The 18,766-nt window shown below is 39.9% G+C and overlaps 1 protein-coding gene across 2 annotated transcripts in view; it reads left to right on the top strand.

Moving 5' to 3' along the window:
• The window catches only part of LOC139381453 (delta-type opioid receptor-like), a 28,702-nt gene extending 14,706 nt beyond the window's left edge, over window positions 1-13,996 (top strand). The window contains exons 2-3 of one of the 2 annotated variants that reach the window (XM_071124994.1): window positions 7,520-7,875; window positions 12,445-13,996. In XM_071124994.1, the coding sequence (XP_070981095.1) occupies window positions 7,520-7,875; window positions 12,445-12,983 (895 nt within the window). In that variant the 3' untranslated portion in view covers window positions 12,984-13,996. Of the gene's footprint in view, window positions 1-7,519; window positions 7,888-12,444 lie in introns of both variants that reach the window. The other variant, XM_071124993.1, reaches the window with a different exon arrangement.
• Window positions 13,997-18,766: the final 4,770 nt, after the last annotated feature.

Raw genomic sequence — 18,766 nt, 5'->3', positions numbered from 1 at the left:
AAGAGTAGGGAGGTAAGGCAATAAATAGGCCATGGAGGCGAAATAATTACAATTTAGCATTAACACAGGAGTGATAGATGTGCAGATGATGATGTGCTAGTAGAGATACTGGGGAGCTAAAGAGCAAGAGGGTAAGTAACAATATGTGGATGAGGTAGTTGGGTGGGCTATTTACAGATTGGCTGTGTACAGGTACAGTGATCGGTAAGCTGCTCTGACAGCTGATGCTTAAAGTTAGAGCGGGAGATATAAGACTCTAGCTTTAGATATTTTTGCAATTCGTTCCAGTCATTGGCAGCAGAGAACTGGAAGGAAAGGTGGCCAAAGTAAGTGTTGGCTTTGTGGGTGACAAGTGAAATATACCTGCTGGAGTGAGTGCTACGGGTGGGTGTTGCTATGGTGACCAGTGAGCTGAGATAAGGCGGGGCGTTACCTAGCAAAGACTTATAGATGACCTGGAGTCAGTGGGTTTGGTGACGAATATGAAGCAAGGGCCAGCCAACGAGAGCATACAGGTGCAGTGGTGGGTAGTATATGGGGCTTTGGTGACAAAACAGATGGCACTGTGATAGACTACTTCCAGTTTGCTGAGTAGAGTGTTGGAGGATATTTTGTAAATGACATCGCTGGAGTCAAGGATTGGTAGGCTAGTCAGTTTTAATTAGGGTATGTTTGGCAGCATGAATGAAGGAGGCTTTGTTGCGAAATAGGAAGCTGTTTCTAGATTTAATTTTGGATTGGAGATGCTTAATGTGAGTCTGGAAGGAGAGTTTACAGTGTAACCAGACACCTAGGTATTTGTAGTTGTCCACATATTCATATCCTATGGAGTTGTCCACATATTCATATACATATGCTATGTAGTTGTCCACATATTCATATCCTATGTAGTTGTCCACATATTCATATCCTATGTAGTTGTCCACATATTCATATACATATCCTATGTAGTTGTCCTGTCATGAACCGGCTCAAAGCCTGTAACAAAAGGGAGACAACGTGGAGATAAGGAGTAACAAAATATATATATTTATTAAATAAGTAACTAAGTATAATATACAATGGTGTGTATAATCAGGAATCAGTAGTGTAAGTGAGTGTTTTGCATGCATGAATGTGATTATGCAGGGTGTTGAAAGATGCTAAAGCAAACAACCCAAAAACCACCAAGAAACACAACAAAATCTATAAAGGTGTCTGCATGGAGAGAGTCTCCTCCATGAATGGGGAAGTGGTGTATTTATCCTGGGAGACACCGGGTCCAGGTGTTTCCCATGTAGCTGACGACCCTCCCAACTCCGCCCACCGGCATCCTAATAAGGAAACAACAAAGAGAGAATACGGCAGACAGAGTGGGAGGGTCGTCGCAGTCCACATATTCATATACATATCCTATGTAGTTGTCCACATATTCATATACATATCCTATGTCGTTGTCCACATTTGTAGTTGTCCACATATTCATATTCTATTTCTTCACATTATAAGCGCAGCAATGCACACATGGCAGTAGGCTATAAGCACGAATGTTCCATTAGCGGAAAAACACCATTATCAAAAGTGACCACAAATACGATAATGCAGGTAATGCTTTTATTATAAAGGTGCATTTTTATGGTGAAAATGAACTTCCCCAAATTTGAAACTTGTGCTGCTTATGTATGCCAGTTAGGCTCTAAACCCTTTGTGAAGCGCATTAATGTGCTTAATTTTGGCACTTTATTAGTTATGCAAACATAATGTGCAATTATGATTAGAAAAAGTCACAAAAAAGGCAGTTTCTTATGCTGGGCATCATTCACAAGTGACAATATATATTTCACAAGTGATAGGCTAATATTTTCACCCTCCAGACTATTCTTGTTTTAATCTTGTCTTCACATACACTAAATAATATAGGTGTGATATTAGTTTTGATTTAGAATAGACCATTATCATGCACCTGTCTCGAAACAGGGGAAGCAGCGAAAAAATACATGTCATCTATGCACTTAAATAGCAAATGGAGGACGCTATTCCTGTGGTTTATTTTCATGCCAGTCAGTTAGGCTATACTCCTGTTTTAAACAGAAGCAATGAGATTAATATTAGGAAAGTTTATAAATAAATATAGTAGGTCTAGCCTATAGAAAGCTGATGGGATCCTCCTCTTTTTAACAGAGGCTATCACTTTGTTTTCTCGTGCAATTGCAAAGAAATGTTGCACAACATGAGCTCATGGGCTCTCGTGAAGTGTTTGATTAGAGTTTCGAACACATTTGCGTTGATGTCAGCGTGATTATAGAGTGCCAGTCAGTTAGCAAGTTTAATAGGTACTAATGACCATCAGCAGCATCAGAGCTTGGAGAAGCCTAATTACCATGACTAAACGGTCACATGGAATTTGACTGCCGTAATGACTCGTTACCGCCGGTGTGGCGGTAATACAGTCACCGCAACAGCACTAGGTCCAGATCCAGATATCCCTTCTGCCCAGATCCAGATATCCCTTCTGCCCAGATCCAGATATCCCTTCTGCCCATATCCAGACATCCCTTTTTCCCAGATCCAGAAATCCCTTCTGCCCAGATCCAGATATCCCTTCTGTCCAGTATTAGTCTTCCTTACAAAGAGAGTACATTGGGAGCCACATTTTCACTTTCTCTGCCTGGAACTGGTAGGCAATCATATTTTTTTGTCTGAGAGACTCAAGCTTCACCTTATCAACAATTCTCCCCTGCTGTGTTTTATGGTGTTGTTATAGACAGACATGTTGTGTTCCAGAATGTGCAATACAAAACACCCTGCCCTTGGCTCCTTCCTGGGCTTTTACACTGATGACATCAGACCCATCAATCAGACACGGACAATGTTATGCTTAAAGCTCAAGACATCCGGTTCCTTGTGTAAATCCATGGCTTACGTATAATGCACAACTCCATGCGCAAACATAGTAGACAAAAAATGAATTCTCTTTTAAAATAAAATAGTTACATTTATTTTGGCATGCATTCCCCAGTCATCTCAATCTTCTGCCAGGATTCATTCCAAGTGCAATGCACTATCGACAAGGCAACTTCCCTGATGTTCTCAGAGATTGCATTCAGAGTAAATGCTGCGGATGTTGGCTCAAGAGTAAATTACATTTAAAAGTAAAATGCAGTGCATTTGTTTACAATGTGCCTTTGATTGAATTATTCGTCTTTTCATTGTTTAGGTTACTGTGCTGCTGTTTTTTATTTTGGAGTAGTCCTTCATGTCACGGTTTTCTGTATGTGAAAGAGAGTCAGACCAAAATGCGGCGTGGCTATTGCGATCCATGTTTAATGAAACTGAAGCAACACGAATCCAATACGAAAACCAAAACAGCCTAATACTGGTGCACATACACACGACAGAAAAAGGACATAAGGACACTAAGGACAATCACCCACAAAACCCAACACCAAACAGGCTACCTAAATATGGTTCCCAATCAGAGACAATGACGAACACCTGCCTCTGATTGAGAACCATATCAGGCCAAACATAGAACTAGACAAACTAGACATGTAACATAGAATGCCCACCCAGCTCACACCCTGACCAACCAAAACATAGAAACATACAAAGCAAACTATGGTCAGGGTGTGACACTTCATTTGAGATCAAGTTCACTTTTATTTGTCAATTGTACACGAGGTTCAACTGAAATTTGACTTCCTCTTTATCCCAACCCCTCCAAATGACACACAGACATATAAAGGTCAGAGAGGTTGGAGCAGGCGTCTGTCACCCTGGCGCCTGTTGAGCAGTTGTTGAGGGAGGGGGGGTTAAGTGCCTTGCTCAAGGGCACAACAGCAGGCAATGGCATCCAGGATTCCCTTCCTGGCAGATTCTTCCCATCAGACCCAGAATTTCAAAATGCTGTCTAGCCTCTCTAACCATTAGGCTACCTGCGGTCAATTTGAGATTGTATTTATCCAGAAAATGCCTTGTATCTTAAAGGGATACTTCAGGGTTTTGTCAATGAAGCCCTTTATCAAATCCGTGGATGTAGAAGACACATTTCAGTTGGAAGGTATTCAGTTGTACAACTGACTAGATATCCCTCTTTTTAATCAGGACCACGGTACAGTTTAGTAATCTATCTAAACAGTGTGATCAGGGAGATTTTCCAAAATAAAAAATATGATTTGCTGTTATCTGTTCTGAAAATCTCATTGACATTAGAAGATAATAAAGAGTTTTGGAAACGAGAAGAAATGAGACAATCCCAGACTGCTAATGTGGCATTGGAAATGAATGATACATTTTCTCATGAAAAACCAATCAGAATGATGTGGATGAGCATAATGGGATTGTATTTGCTATTCTCAAGCGTTATATAATATTGTTTATATTAGCCAAATACACAAGCCATTCTATCTGTTTAAGATATGCCACTCTTTCTTTTTGGGCATTATGGGAAGTTCAACAGCAATACGTTATTACTATCCATTAATTGCGGAGACGCAGGAACGACAGTTCAAGCTCCGTCACACTTGAGTCCCCCCCCCCACGCATCCAAAACTCAATTTATAACTTTTATATAATATGTCATTAATGGTAATCCGCAGCACACGCAAACGTAAAATGTTGGCAGGTCGGTCCACAAGATTGCCCGGGCGATTTGGATTAGAAAGGCATCCGGCACAGGGTCAGACTGCTCTGAAACTCTAATTCACATATAAGCGACGGTTCCTTGTAGTCATTCTGCATCTCCACAATGTAAACACACCTTTACTCTCTGTACTACTACAAAGAAATGATTGCAGAATAGTTATACAAGTGAAAATGGTTTCCTTTTAGTTTTATTTGTGTACAGGAATATGCTGAACCTAGAAAGTAACAAAATTAAACCTACAAATGATGCCTCATAATGAGAAATAATGAAAATTAAGAAACAACAAAAGCGAACAGTACTTCATTATGCAACAATACGTTCTTTGTGTAACGGCGCACAATAATCTCCAAATGAACACTATGATTTTGATTGAAATTATTAATACGGATAAAAGATCTAGTCTGCTCCGTTGAATAAACACAATGGACGACACTACTTATGGTATCCCTGGATAATTGGGATAATAAGACCAACTGCATCATAAGTGCTCTGATATGATACGTAAGAGATCAATGTAGTATCTAATGGGTGGAAATGACGTTCATGATCCACCCAACACTGTCTTTATGTATTTGGAGCTAATCATTTTGATGAACAGTGCCTGTCATGAGAGGATTTAGGCTGGTTAAATATTTGTTCAAGTAAAAATACCATTTCCATTACAATGACTGTCTGTTTGTTTAACAATAACGTACTTTAACTTTAGCGCCTATTGACGATAGTATCTTCTGGCCGGGGGAGTTTTCTTAGGATCGTTCTGACTGTTAAAACGTATCGCTTGCGGTACGGTTTTGGAAACATAAGGAACGTATCATTCATATCAGCGCAAAATAATAATAATATATATATTTTGAAATTACTACACACCTTAATTGGGTTAGTGTTCCTACAAGGCCATATCTCCACGTTACATCACTTGTTTACGGAAGACAGGTGCAAGACATAGGCAGCCACCTGTGCTAATTAGCTATCTAGCGTAGAGTATTCTCAACACCTGTGTGTAAACTTAACTGGAGAGGAAGTGTAGTTTGTCAACTGGAGGCACACACTGCTTGTGGATCTGTGCAAAACAGCTACAGTAAGTGTATATTTTTTATTTGAAGTATTTCTTGCTGATACTTTACTCAGTACTTTGTTGAATCAGATTTGGCAGCGATTACAGCCTCACGTCTTCTTGGGTATGACTCTACAAGCTTGGAACACCTGTATTTGGGGAGTTTCTCCCATTCTTCTCTGCAGATCCTCTCAAGCTCTGTCAAGTTGGATGGGGAGTATTGCTGCACAGCTATTTTCAGGTATCTCCAGCGATGTTTGATCTGGTTCAAGTCGGGGCTCTGGCTGGGCCACTCATGGACATTCAGAGACTTGTCCCAAAGCCACTCTTGAGTTGTCTTGGCTGTGTGCTTAGGGTTGTTGTCCTGTTGGAAGGTGACCTTCTCCCCAGTCTGAGGTCCTGAGCGCTCTGGAGCAGGTTTTCATCAAGGATCTCTCTTTACTTTGCTCCGTTCATCTTTCGCTGACTAGATCCTGACTAGTCTCCCACGTCCTGCCGCTGAAAAACATCCCCACAGCATGATGCTACCACCACCATGCTTCACTGTAGGGATTGTGCAGGTTTCCTCCAGACGTGACTCTTGGCATTCAGGCCAAATAGTTCAATCTTGGTTTCATCAGACAAAGAATCTTGTTTCTCAAGAAGCTTTAGGTGCGTTTTGGCGCACTCCAAGCGGGCTGTCGTGTGCCTTTTACTGAGGAGTGGCTTCCGTCTGGCCACACTACCATGAAGGCCTGATTGGTGGAGTGCTTCAGAGATGGTTGTCCTTCTGGAAGCTTCTCCCATCTCCACAGAAGAACTCTGGAGCTCTGTCAGAGTGACCATTGGGTTCTTGGTCACCTCCCTGAAAAAGGCCCTACCCCAATTGCTCAGTTTGGCCAGGCGGCCAGCTCTAGGAAGAGTTTGGGTGGTTCCAAACTTCTTACAAACTTGTTCTTGGGGACCTTCAATGCTGCAGAAATGTTTTGCTACCCTTCCTCAGATCTTCACCTCGGTACAATCCCGTCTCTGAGCTCTACGGACAATTCCTTCAACCTCATGGCTTGGTTTTTGCCACAGGTGGACTCCAATCAAGTTGTAGAAACACGATGCACCTGAGCTCAATTTCGAGTCTCATAGCAAAGGGTCTGAATACTTATGTAAATAAGGTATTGATTATTTTATTTGATAAATTTGGTTATATTTGCTAAAGTTTCAAAAAACCTGTTTTCGCTTTGTCATTGTAGGGTATTGTGTGTAGATTGATGAGGGAAAAACGTATTTGATCTATTTTTAAGGCTGTCACGTAACAAAATGTGGAAAAGGGAAGGGGTACTTTCCAAATGCATTGTATGAAATATAAAAGGTATATCAGCATGTTTCGAAAACCATTTCGCAAGCAATGATTTTTGACATTTCTACACGTTAAAACACACTGTCCGAAGAATTGTAGTTGACACGCAGTCAACCGTGTGCGACGCAAACCTCTGAAAACCCACAGATAATTAGAAGGGTTTTCGAGAGCTACCCAATAGGTGACGCTGTAAGAAAGAGAAATTGGATTAGAATTCATTAACAGTTATGTATGTAGCCCTATGTCAATACACCATCTGTCTGTGTGTTTGTTTGTAATATAAATTCCTTATGAATCCAATATTTTGTAAACCTGTTCTTGGTGGTATGATTTGTCTGAGAAACTGAGACACAGCGATAAGACGTTGCCATGAACGGCAAGGTGAACAGAAGACATTGCTGAGCTTATGGTTTTGAGATAGACAAGCTGCTGTCCAGATTATTTGTCTTCTGATAAGCATCCCCTAATTTGGTCTCTCCATTTTTCTTTCTGTATGTTATCTTTCCAGATACACTAAAATGAAAACCGCCACAAATATCTACATCTTCAACCTGGCCTTGGCTGATGCACTAGCCACCAGTACACTGCCCTTCCAGAGTGTCAACTTCCTGATGGGGACTTGGCCGTTTGGAGACATTCTGTGCAAGATAGTGATATCCATCGACTACTACAACATGTTCACCAGTATCTTCACATTGACCACCATGAGTATTGACCGTTACATTGCAGTGTGCCACCCCGTCAAGGCCTTAGACTTCCGCACGCCCCGTAACGCAAAGATTGTCAACGTGTGCAACTGGATCCTGTCCTCTGCCATCGGTCTGCCTGTCATGTTCACCGCCTTAACTACTGTAACTGATAATGGCAAGTATGACAGTACGTTTCCCCATGCTGTTTTTCTTTGATCCTCTATTGTAGGCAGCCTATCTATAATGTCAGTGAGTGCACCACAGTAGCGAGAGAGTAACAATTATGTTTTACACTTTATTTTATTTCTGTGAAGTGAATGGAATTCGGCAAATTATCACTTTGCTGTTCTACACATGGTCTGGGTCTAAGTCATAGAGAGAAAGTGCCATGTTAGCTATGAAGCTTTTTTTTATTATCATATAATGAGAACACTTTCAGTTCCTTTATTTAGGTTTACGTCTGACATTAACTTTTACATAATGCTGGATTTAAAACTGCAAATCAGAGGCTATATTAAGTCATGTTTTGTAAGTGTTGATCCCTAATTGGCCTTAATGTTGGTTTCCAACTCTATTCATCAATATAATGCTTTAAAGCTGCAATATGTAACTTTTGGGGTGACCCAACCAACTTCACATAGAAATGTCAGTTATGTGTGTTTATATGATACCAGGGGTCCGAAACATGCAAAAAAATAAATAAATAAATACAAAAATGTTTCTTTGGAACCTGCGGTCCGTATTGACCCCGTTCTGGTTTCGGTTCTGGTCCGCGATCCGCCAGTTGAGTATGGAGGCTCTACACTATACTTGCTTGTTTTGTCACATAAACTGAAATTAGCAACCAGGAAATTGCAGAGCGATTTCTACATAGTGCATCTTTAAAGATGACTAATATAACCATAGACTAGCAGCTTCCACCTTGTAGTATTTATAGATGGCTAATATAACCATAGACTAGCAGCTTCCACCATGTAGACTTTATAGATGACTAATATAACCATAGACTAGCAGCTTCCACCATGTAGACTTTATAGATGACTAATATAACCATAGACTAGCAGCTTCCACCATGTAGTCTTTATAGATGGCTAATATACAGTGCCTTGCGAAAGTATTCGGCCCCCTTGAACTTTGCGACCTTTTGCCACATTTCAGGCTTCAAACATAAAGATATAAAACTGTATTTTTTTGTGAAGAATCAACAACAAGTGGGACACAATCATGAAGTGGAACGACATTTATTGGATATTTCAAACTTTTTTAACAAATCAAAAACTGAAAAATTGGGCGTGCAAAATTATTCAGCCCCCTTAAGTTAATACTTTGTAGCGCCACCTTTTGCTGCGATTACAGCTGTAAGTCGCTTGGGGTATGTCTCTATCAATTTTGCACATCGAGAGACTGACATTTTTTCCCATTCCTCCTTGCAAAACAGCTCGTGCTCAGTGAGGTTGGATGGAGAGCATTTGTGAACAGCAGTTTTCAGTTCTTTCCACAGATTCTCGATTGGATTCAGGTCTGGACTTTGACTTGGCCATTCTAACACCTGGATATGTTTATTTTTGAACCATTCCATTGTAGATTTTGCTTTATGTTTTGGATCATTGTCTTGTTGGAAGACAAATCTCCGTCCCAGTCTCAGGTCTTTTGCTTTTTCTTCCAGAATGGTCCTGTATTTGGCTCCAAACCATCTTCCCATCAATTTTAACCATCTTCCCTGTCCCTGCTGAAGAAAAGCAGGCCCAAACCATGATGCTGCCACCACCATGTTTGACAGTGGGGATGGTGTGTTCAGCTGTGTTGCTTTTACGCCAAACATAACGTTTTGCATTGTTGCCAAAAAGTTCAATTTTGGTTTCATCTGACCAGAGCACCTTCTTCCACATGTTTGGTGTGTCTCCCAGGTGGCTTGTGGCAAACTTTAAACAACACTTTTTATGGATATCTTTAAGAAATGGCTTTCTTCTTGCCACTCTTCCATAAAGTCCAGATTTGTGCAATATACGACTGATTGTTGTCCTATGGACAGAGTCTCCCACCTCAGCTGTAGATCTCTGCAGTTCATCCAGAGTGATCATGGGCCTCTTGGCTGCATCTCTGATCAGTCTTCTCCTTGTATGAGCTGAAAGTTTAGAGGGACGGCCAGGTCTTGGTAGATTTGCAGTGGTCTGATACTCCTTCCATTTCAATATTATCGCTTGCACAGTGCTCCTTGGGATGTTTAAAGCTTGGGAAATCTTTTTGTATCCAAATCCGTCTTTAAACTTCTTCACAACAGTATCTCGGACCTGCCTGGTGTGTTCCTTGTTCTTCATGATGCTCTCTGCGCTTTTAACGGACCTCTGAGACTATCACAGTGCAGGTGCATTTATACGGAGACTTGATTACACACAGGTGGATTGTATTTATCATCATTAGTCATTTAGGTCAACATTGGATCATTCAGAGATCCTCACTGAACTTCTGGAGAGAGTTTGCTGCACTGAAAGTAAAGGGGCTGAATAATTTTGCACGCCCAATTTTTCAGTTTTTGATTTGTTAAAAAAGTTTGAAATATCCAATAAATGTCGTTCCACTTCATGATTGTGTCCCACTTGTTGTTGATTCTTCACAAAAAAATACAGTTTTATATCTTTATGTTTGAAGCCTGAAATGTGGCAAAAGGTCGCAAAGTTCAAGGGGGCCGAATACTTTCGCAAGGCACTGTAACCATAGACTAGCAGCTTCCACCATGTAGACTTTATAGATGGCTAATATAACCATAGACTAGCAGCTTCCACCATGTATAATAGTCTTAAAGTTCATGCATCATTTCAGTATAATAGTGGGATGGAAACTTGTCAGAAAAATTTGTGATGCTTCTCCTGAATTAGGTTTTCAAAATGCCTGTAAAAACCATCTTAGCTCTTTTTATTGGTTAGAGGAGAATGGGTGTTATTTGCAGTCTCATGAAGGAACTCTATCTGATGTCAGCTTGGGGAATAGAAGCAGGCAGCACAAGGTTGTTTAACAAATAGCTGACTATTATGGCTAACATTATGAGCAATGCTTCGGGGCCTATGTAGCTTTATCTACAGTTGAAGGCGGAAGTTTACATACACTTAGGTTGGAGTAATTAAAACGTTTTTCAACCATTCCACAAATTTCTTGTTAACAAACTATAGTTTTGGCAAGTCGGTTAAGACATCTACTTTGTGCATGATACAAGTCATTTTTCCAAAAATTGTTTACAGACAGATTATTCACTGCATCACAATTCCAGTGTGTCAGAAGTTTACATACACTAAGTTGACTGTGCCTTTAAACAGCTTAGAAAATTCCAGAAAATAATGTTATGGCTTTAGAATCTTCTGATAGGCTAATTGAAATCATTTGAGTCAATTGGAGGTGTACCTGTGGATGTATTCCAAGGCTTACCTTCAAACTCAGTGCCACTTTGCTTGACATCATGGGAAAATCTAAATAAATCAGCCAAGACCTCAGAAAAAAAATTCTGGACCTCCACAAGTCTAGTTCATCCTTGGGAACAATTTCCCAACGCCTGAAGGTACCACGTTTATCTGTACAAACAATAGTACGCAAGTATTAAAACCATGGGACCACGCAGCCGTCATACCGCTCAGGAAGGCGACGCGTTCTGTCTCCTAGAGATGAACGTACTTTGGTGCGAAAAGTGCAAATCAATCCCAGAACAGCAAAGGACCTTGTGAAGATGCTGGAGGAAACAGGTACAAAAGTATCTATATCCACAGTGAAACGAGTCCTATATCGACATAACCTGAAAGGACGCTCAGCAAGGAAGAAGCCACTGCTCCAAAACCGCCATAAAAAAGCCAGACTACGGTTTGCAACTGCACATGGGGATAAAGATTGTACTTTTTGGAGAAATGTTCTCTGCTCTGATGAAACAAAAATAGAACTGTTTGGCCATAATAAACATTGTTATGTTTGGAGGAAAAAGGGAGGGGGCTTGCAAGCCGAAGAACACCATCCCAACCGTGAAGCACGGGGGTGGCAGCATCATGTTGTGGTGCTGCTTTGCTTCAGGAGGGACTGGTGCACTTCACAAAATAGATGGCATTGTGAGGAAGGAGAATTATGTGGATATATTGAAGCAACATCTCAAGACATAAGTCAGGAAGTTAAAGCTTGGTCGCAAATGGGTCTTCCAAATGGACAATGACCCCAAGCATGCTTCCAAAGTTGTGGCAAAATGGCTTGAGGACAACAAGGTCAAGGTATTGGAGTGGCCATCACAAAGCCCTGACCTCAATCCAATAGAAAATGTGTGGGCAGAACTTGAAAAGCTTGTGCGAGCAAGGAGGCCTACAAACCTGACTCAGTTACACCAGCTGTGGCATGAGGTATGGGCCAAAATTACCCCACTTATTGTGGGAAGCTAGTGGAAGACTACCTGAAACGTTTGACCCAAGTTACACAATTTAAAGGCCATGCTACCAAATACTAATTGAGTGTATGTAAACTTCTGACCCACTGGGAATGTGATGAAAGAAATAAAAGCTGAAATAAATAATTCTCTCTACTATTATTCTGACATTTCACATTCTTAAAATAAAGTGGTGATCCTAACTGACCTAAAGACAGGGAATTTGTACTAGGATTAAATGTCAGGAATTGTGAAAAACTGTTTAAATGTGAAAAAGACTGCCGTGAAGCTATTGGTTTCCTCATGTACTACGTTCCTTCAACTGTGTCTTGTACTCAATCTCCACATGTTCAGGATTCATCGACTGCACTTTGATCTTCCCCCACCCATCCTGGTACTGGGAGAATCTCCTGAAAATCTGCGTCTTCATCTTTGCCTTCATCATCCCGGTCCTCATCATTACCGTATGCTACGGGCTAATGATCTTGCGCCTGAAGAGCGTGCGCATGTTGTCCGGCTCCAAGGAGAAGGACCGCAACCTGCGGCGCATCACCCGCATGGTCCTGGTGGTGGTGGCCGTCTTCATCATCTGCTGGACGCCCATCCACATCTACGTCATCATCAAAGCCCTAATCAACATCCCCAACTCCCTGTTGCAGTCCGTCACCTGGCACTTCTGCATCGCTCTGGGCTACACCAACAGCTGCCTGAATCCCGTCCTCTACGCCTTCCTGGACGAGAACTTCAAGCGCTGCTTCCGCGAGTTCTGCATCCCCTTGAGTCCCTCTGTGCTGGAGCTGCAGAATTCTTCTCGTACCCGCCCCCACCAGCAGCACCAGCGCGATCAGCACTCCAGCGCCAACAGGGTGGAGAGGTCCAATCAACAGGTATGACTAGGTATGGAGATGTTGTCTTTGGACTCACGCTACCAGCCTAATGATGACATGAGCTCGGAAGTCACCCAGGTAACCACAGTGCTCTGACACAAAGCTCTGACACATGATGCGCCAAGATACTGAAGTGCAACGTAGCACAAGCATCGATCGTACTGTCGCTTCTTTCTGGAGAGCCTGACGAGTATTTGAATGCAGAATGACACTCCGCATAAAGCCTTCTGTCAGGTAGCATTATTAAAATGTTGAACATTAGGCAGAACACTGAAATGAAGACACATCAACTATTATGTGCACAGTATCTTTGTAGACTGGTATATTGAACATACTGTAATAGGATAATGTTCTGTGGTCAACATCATTCACAATTAGAAACTCTTGATTGAGAGCACTTATTTCAAGACACTCATTCAAGAAGATTGTTATTTAAGGGTCAAGTGGCGATTCAAAAAAACAAGGCGGCCACCCCACCACTTGTTTTGGTAAACAGCTGAGAGATGGGACTGGAGGAATGTAACCACTGTCAAATTGATAGACAGAGCTATGGATGCAAGAACTGACCATCCATGAGATCAAAATGATCTGTTTGTTTGTTTACAATTACATTATTGTTTGCTTCCAGAGTCAATGGCTTTATATTATTAATTTTAAAGTCAGAAAATGGATGTAGCCTACCAATCTGCTTTACATCTACTGTATGTATAGCAGCTTTTATATACTGTATGTTCTGTACTAAATTGTTATTTATTATATGTGTATATGATGTGCAAGTGGTTTGGGAACTATCAAATTAATCATTTATATTGTATTTCCGTGTCAAATCGCCAGTTGGCAACCCATCCCTTACTGGATTTACTGACGCATAAACAAACATTACAATGATTCACAGTGATTATTCAGTGATAATTCTTCCAGTGTTCTGTGCAGTGTGCACTGCATAAAGAATGAAAAATGAATAATAGTAAATAAGGTTATTCAAGCAATAATAATAACAACCCTAGAGCTGTAAAAAATAATACAAATTAATTACAAAAGAAATACAGCAAATGGCATTTAAACCCGGTCTGGCACAAAGAGAAGATTTAAATCAAATCTAATTTTATTTGTCACATGCACCAAATTCAACAGGTGTTCACCTTACTGTGAAATGCTTACTTACAAGCCCTTCTATTGTGAGTGATATACACAATCTATATACATATGTGCACTTTGAATTTCATTCTGTCACCCTTTTTTTTATTATTCCAAGCTTTATAAAACAAAATCTGCAAACAGAAATACACAACAGACAAAAAACGATTTCAGTTTCTCTTCATCGCTCAGCCACATAATGCCAGGGTAGATCTGGTGGAATTTCTGAAAGCGTATATCGTGGTAGAAAGGACAATAGAGGATAAAATGAATTGAGTTCTCTCTTCGACGTCACAATAGTTACATAGTGTTTCCGCTTCCATTTAACTACAAACCGACCTGTTTCAATACACAGAGACAATATCCCTTATATTACCTGTTTCAATATGCAGAGACAATATCACTGATCTTACCTGTTTCAATACGCAGAGACAATATCCCTGATCTTACCTGTTTCAATACACAGAGACAATTTCACTGATCTTACCTGTTTCAATACACAGAGACAATATCCCTGATCTTACCTGTTTCAATACTCAGAGGCAATATCTCTGATCTTACCTGTTTCAATACACAGAGGCAATTTCCCTGATCTTACCTGTTTCAATACGCAGAGGCAATATCTCTGATCTTACCTATTTCAATACACAGAGGCAATTTCCCTGATCTAACCTGTTTCAATACACAGGCAATTTCCCTGATCTTACCTGTTTCAATACACAGAAGCAATTTCCCTGATCTTACCTGTTTCAATACGCAGAGGCAATATCCCTGATCTTGCATGTGCACATAGCGAACACTTGCTTTTATGTAGGTTGTACATAATATATATATCTCACACACAAAGTCACAAAGTCAATTTGGGTTTATGATTAATCTCCACCCATTTGTTTTAATATTGCATTGTCAGTTGTTTTTTAATAGCGTCTATGTCTCCTTTAATTTGGTTTTCGTTCAAATGTTCACAGACAGGGCACAATGGTGTCAAGTCAAGTTACCAATGGTTTTTCCACCATTCATTTTTCCCATGGTGTATTTTAGAAACACTTCAAATAAGAGCTGTGTTTCATGTAGGCTCACCCTGGCATGACGTTTTGATAACCATGTAAATCTCTAGGACAAGGATACTTTTATCAATATATTTTCCGGTTATTTTTACCCCCCAAAAGTGAAATGCTAATTAGCTGCTAATGTGGCTATCCTAAAAAAAACTACAAATGCCATGATGATCTGGACGAGCCTGCCGAATTGAGGCAAAGGTAACCATCTCTAGATTAACTATCTAATGTTAGCTACATTTTGTAATTAATAAATTGTCTAAATTTCTGTAAATTGACAAGTCTGTGAACTGTCTTGTGCAAGTTTTAAATTGACATAATACCTGTTAGCAAAGGTGTCAGCTAAAGTTGACTTGCAGGAGCTTGCTGAGATTTGTAGTTTTGCATGAGAGTAAATACTGAGAGTAAATAGAGGCAAATATATTGCTAAAAGACACATTGTCCTAGAGAGATTTACATGGTTATCAAAACATTACGCCAACCAACCTAGGTAAATTAGCCCTTAGTTTTAATGCCGCTCATGTTTGGAATAATTTACAATCCTCATTACATCTTGAATCCCTGCCAGCAGGGCAGTTTAGAACGCTGATGTGGAACATTCTCTGAGGTTTGCGAGTGGTTTGGTTGATTGTAATGATTTATTTGTGTTGTTGAAATGTATCGTTGTGTCTTATATTTTCATTTTTTGCTGTTTTATTGAATTATGTTGATTTGTGATTTGTTTGTTCTCAGGGCACTATTATGAATGAGACCCTGGCCTCAATTGGGAATAAGTACAAGTGAAATAAAAATAAATAAATACATATTGCCTTTACTGTAGCAGTGCAGAATATCAAAACTGAAAAGGGATTTTAAAAAATGATTACATTTAGTTATATCCAGATATTGTATTCAATACTTTTTTTGTCATTTTTAACTTGGCAGATGACTTGCCCACATCCAGAATGTGCCATCAACATGATAATGCTGCTGATATATTACAGTGCTTGCAGGTTTACAGAGACAAAGTCCTAACCATTGGATTGTGGCAGGCCTGGGTTCAAATGCATGCTTAATTAAGTATTTATATTTTAAATACTTATTTTCTGTGTATTTGAGTATTTTCAAATAATGTGTCCAAATCAACTACTTATATTTGAAGTAGTAGAAAATACTTGTATTTCCAAAGAACAAGTATCAAAATACTTACTTTGAAATAAATGTGAAAGTAATTGAAATTCCTTAAATAGTATTTGAACCCAGGTCTAGGGTGTGGCTGTTCATTCCAAACTCGATGTACTTGCTTGATATATTTCTATATTATATACATTTTTTAGGTCAATCCATTCAATGATTTTAAAAAGCATGTGTAGATAGGGATGCCATTAGGCTTTGTCAGATGTATATTATGGTCTTATTATGCCTGTGTCGCTTTTCAGGGACATACAATAGTCTATCATGTAACATTTTATTGTAAAAGTGTCATTTTTCTGTATTAACAATTTTGCAAATACAGGTGCTTTGACAATATCCCTGAATTGTCTTAAAATGTAATGTTACCACGGTGAATGTACTTGCCTGTACTTTCTAAATTATTGTTGTGAATTTGAAACTGAGTATGTGATTTTGATTCAAAATATCTAAGATGGACAGTATATCAAATTACTCATAGTTTCAGGCCAAATTTAGAAATGTGCATGTTAATGAGAAAATGTTGTTTTTCTAAATATACTTCAATTCTGAATTTTGTCATATCATTAATGTTTTTATAAGCACTCAAATAAACCATTATCTATCAAAATCTGTAAAAAGTATTAGTTCAACATGGTCATGTTCAATAAATCTGCACACCTTCCCTCTCTATACTGCAGCAAAAAAAAGGTTTTGGTTGAGATGCACTGCATCAAACACTTTAGATCTCATATGAATGACAAATCAGTTTTCCCCATCCAATCTACTTATCATGTCAAAGCTGTCAAAGCATTTGACATTGTGGCTTGGTATCACATTCAGTATCAACAGGGGTGTTACAACCCACAAGCCAATGTGTCATGCGTATTTTATGCGTAAAGGGTACCATTTGAAAATGTGTTTTGTTAGGTAACGATGAATGATGCAGAGTAAATCATTTTTGTTTGTTAATTTAACCTCTATTCTAGGCAAGTCTGTTAAGAACAAATTCTTATTTACAATGACTGCCTACCCTGGCCAAATCCGGACGACGCTGGGTCAATTGTGCGCCGCCCTATGAGACTCCCAATCACGGCCGGATTTTAGGTTCTAGATAGCACCTTGTAGCCTGGAAACAAAACAAAGCCCAGAAAGCAGCAGCTGTGTTCAGTTATTGCCCAGGCTGTTAATTACTTGACAAGGGACCCACACAATACCACATGACAAATGACAAAGCAAAGACAGGTTTTAGATTTTTTTGCAAATGTATTTCAACAAAAAAACTGAAAAATCACATTTACATAAGTATTCAGACCCTCTACTCAGTACTTTGTTGAAGCGATTACAGCCTTGAGTCTTTTTGGGTATGACGCATGTCATGACGTTGCCCTAGGGATAGGTTTATGACAGTCATAAATACCTCTTTCCCCCTTTTTCCTCTCTCTACCCTACTGATGTTACATTTGCAAAACCCTTGGTTAACTTAGAGATTCTGGGAACATCAGAAGGTGGGGGGAAATGAACTATATTCTGGTAATCTGACCAATTGAACATATGCGGTGGTACTTAATGAATATGATGTCAGTTCGGTTGTCATCTGAGACATTCTCATCAATGATAAGATGACAAACTATACAGTGGGAAGTCTACACTTCAGAGTTATCGGATTCACATGGAATTGTTGTTCAATTTAAATATTTGAATATGAAATTATTCGTGATGGGATGAAATGTGATTTTAGCTTCTAAAATGTGAGATTTTGGGTTTTCATAAGATAGGTCTCTGCTCAATCAGTGGCCCGCCCCTGTGAAGGGACATGGGCTATAAAACTTTTCAAACACGCCCTCCTCTCCCTTTCTATATAAGCCCTTGACGACAATATAACCTCCTGTTCCGAGGACTTGAGGACGACGGTCCGATGTCAGAGTGCTTCAGATAATAACTACAGAACTAAGCCAACATCAGCGTGAGCTTTGGTTGTGTAACGGCATTCTTCCTCCTCTTCTGAGGAGGAGTAGCGAGAAGGATCGGAGGACCAATGCGCAGCGTGGTAAGTGTCCATAACGTTTATTTTAAGACATAAACTGAACACTATGAAATACAAAACAATAAACGTGAACATGAACAAAAACCGAAACAGTACCGTGTGGCAACAAACACTCACACGGAAACAAACACCCACAACTTAAAAGTGAAACTCAGGCTACCTAAGTATGATTCTCAATCAGGGACAACAATTGACAGCTGCCTCTGATTGAGAACAATACTAGGCCGAACTCAAAACCCAACATAGAAAAGCAAACAGACTGCCCACCCCAACTCACACCCTGACCATACTAATACAAAGAATAAAATAACAGAACTATGGTCAGAACGTGACAGGTTGCGAATGGTATGAGCTTTGAACTCTTATTCACTACAGAAGTGATACCTCCTAGCCGTTGA

Source organism: Oncorhynchus clarkii, chromosome 23 (genome assembly GCF_045791955.1).
Source record: "Oncorhynchus clarkii lewisi isolate Uvic-CL-2024 chromosome 23, UVic_Ocla_1.0, whole genome shotgun sequence".
Classification (NCBI taxonomy): Eukaryota; Metazoa; Chordata; class Actinopteri; order Salmoniformes; family Salmonidae; genus Oncorhynchus; species Oncorhynchus clarkii.
Note: the sequence above shows the minus strand (reverse complement) of the source record. Positions and strands in the feature narration are given on the sequence as shown.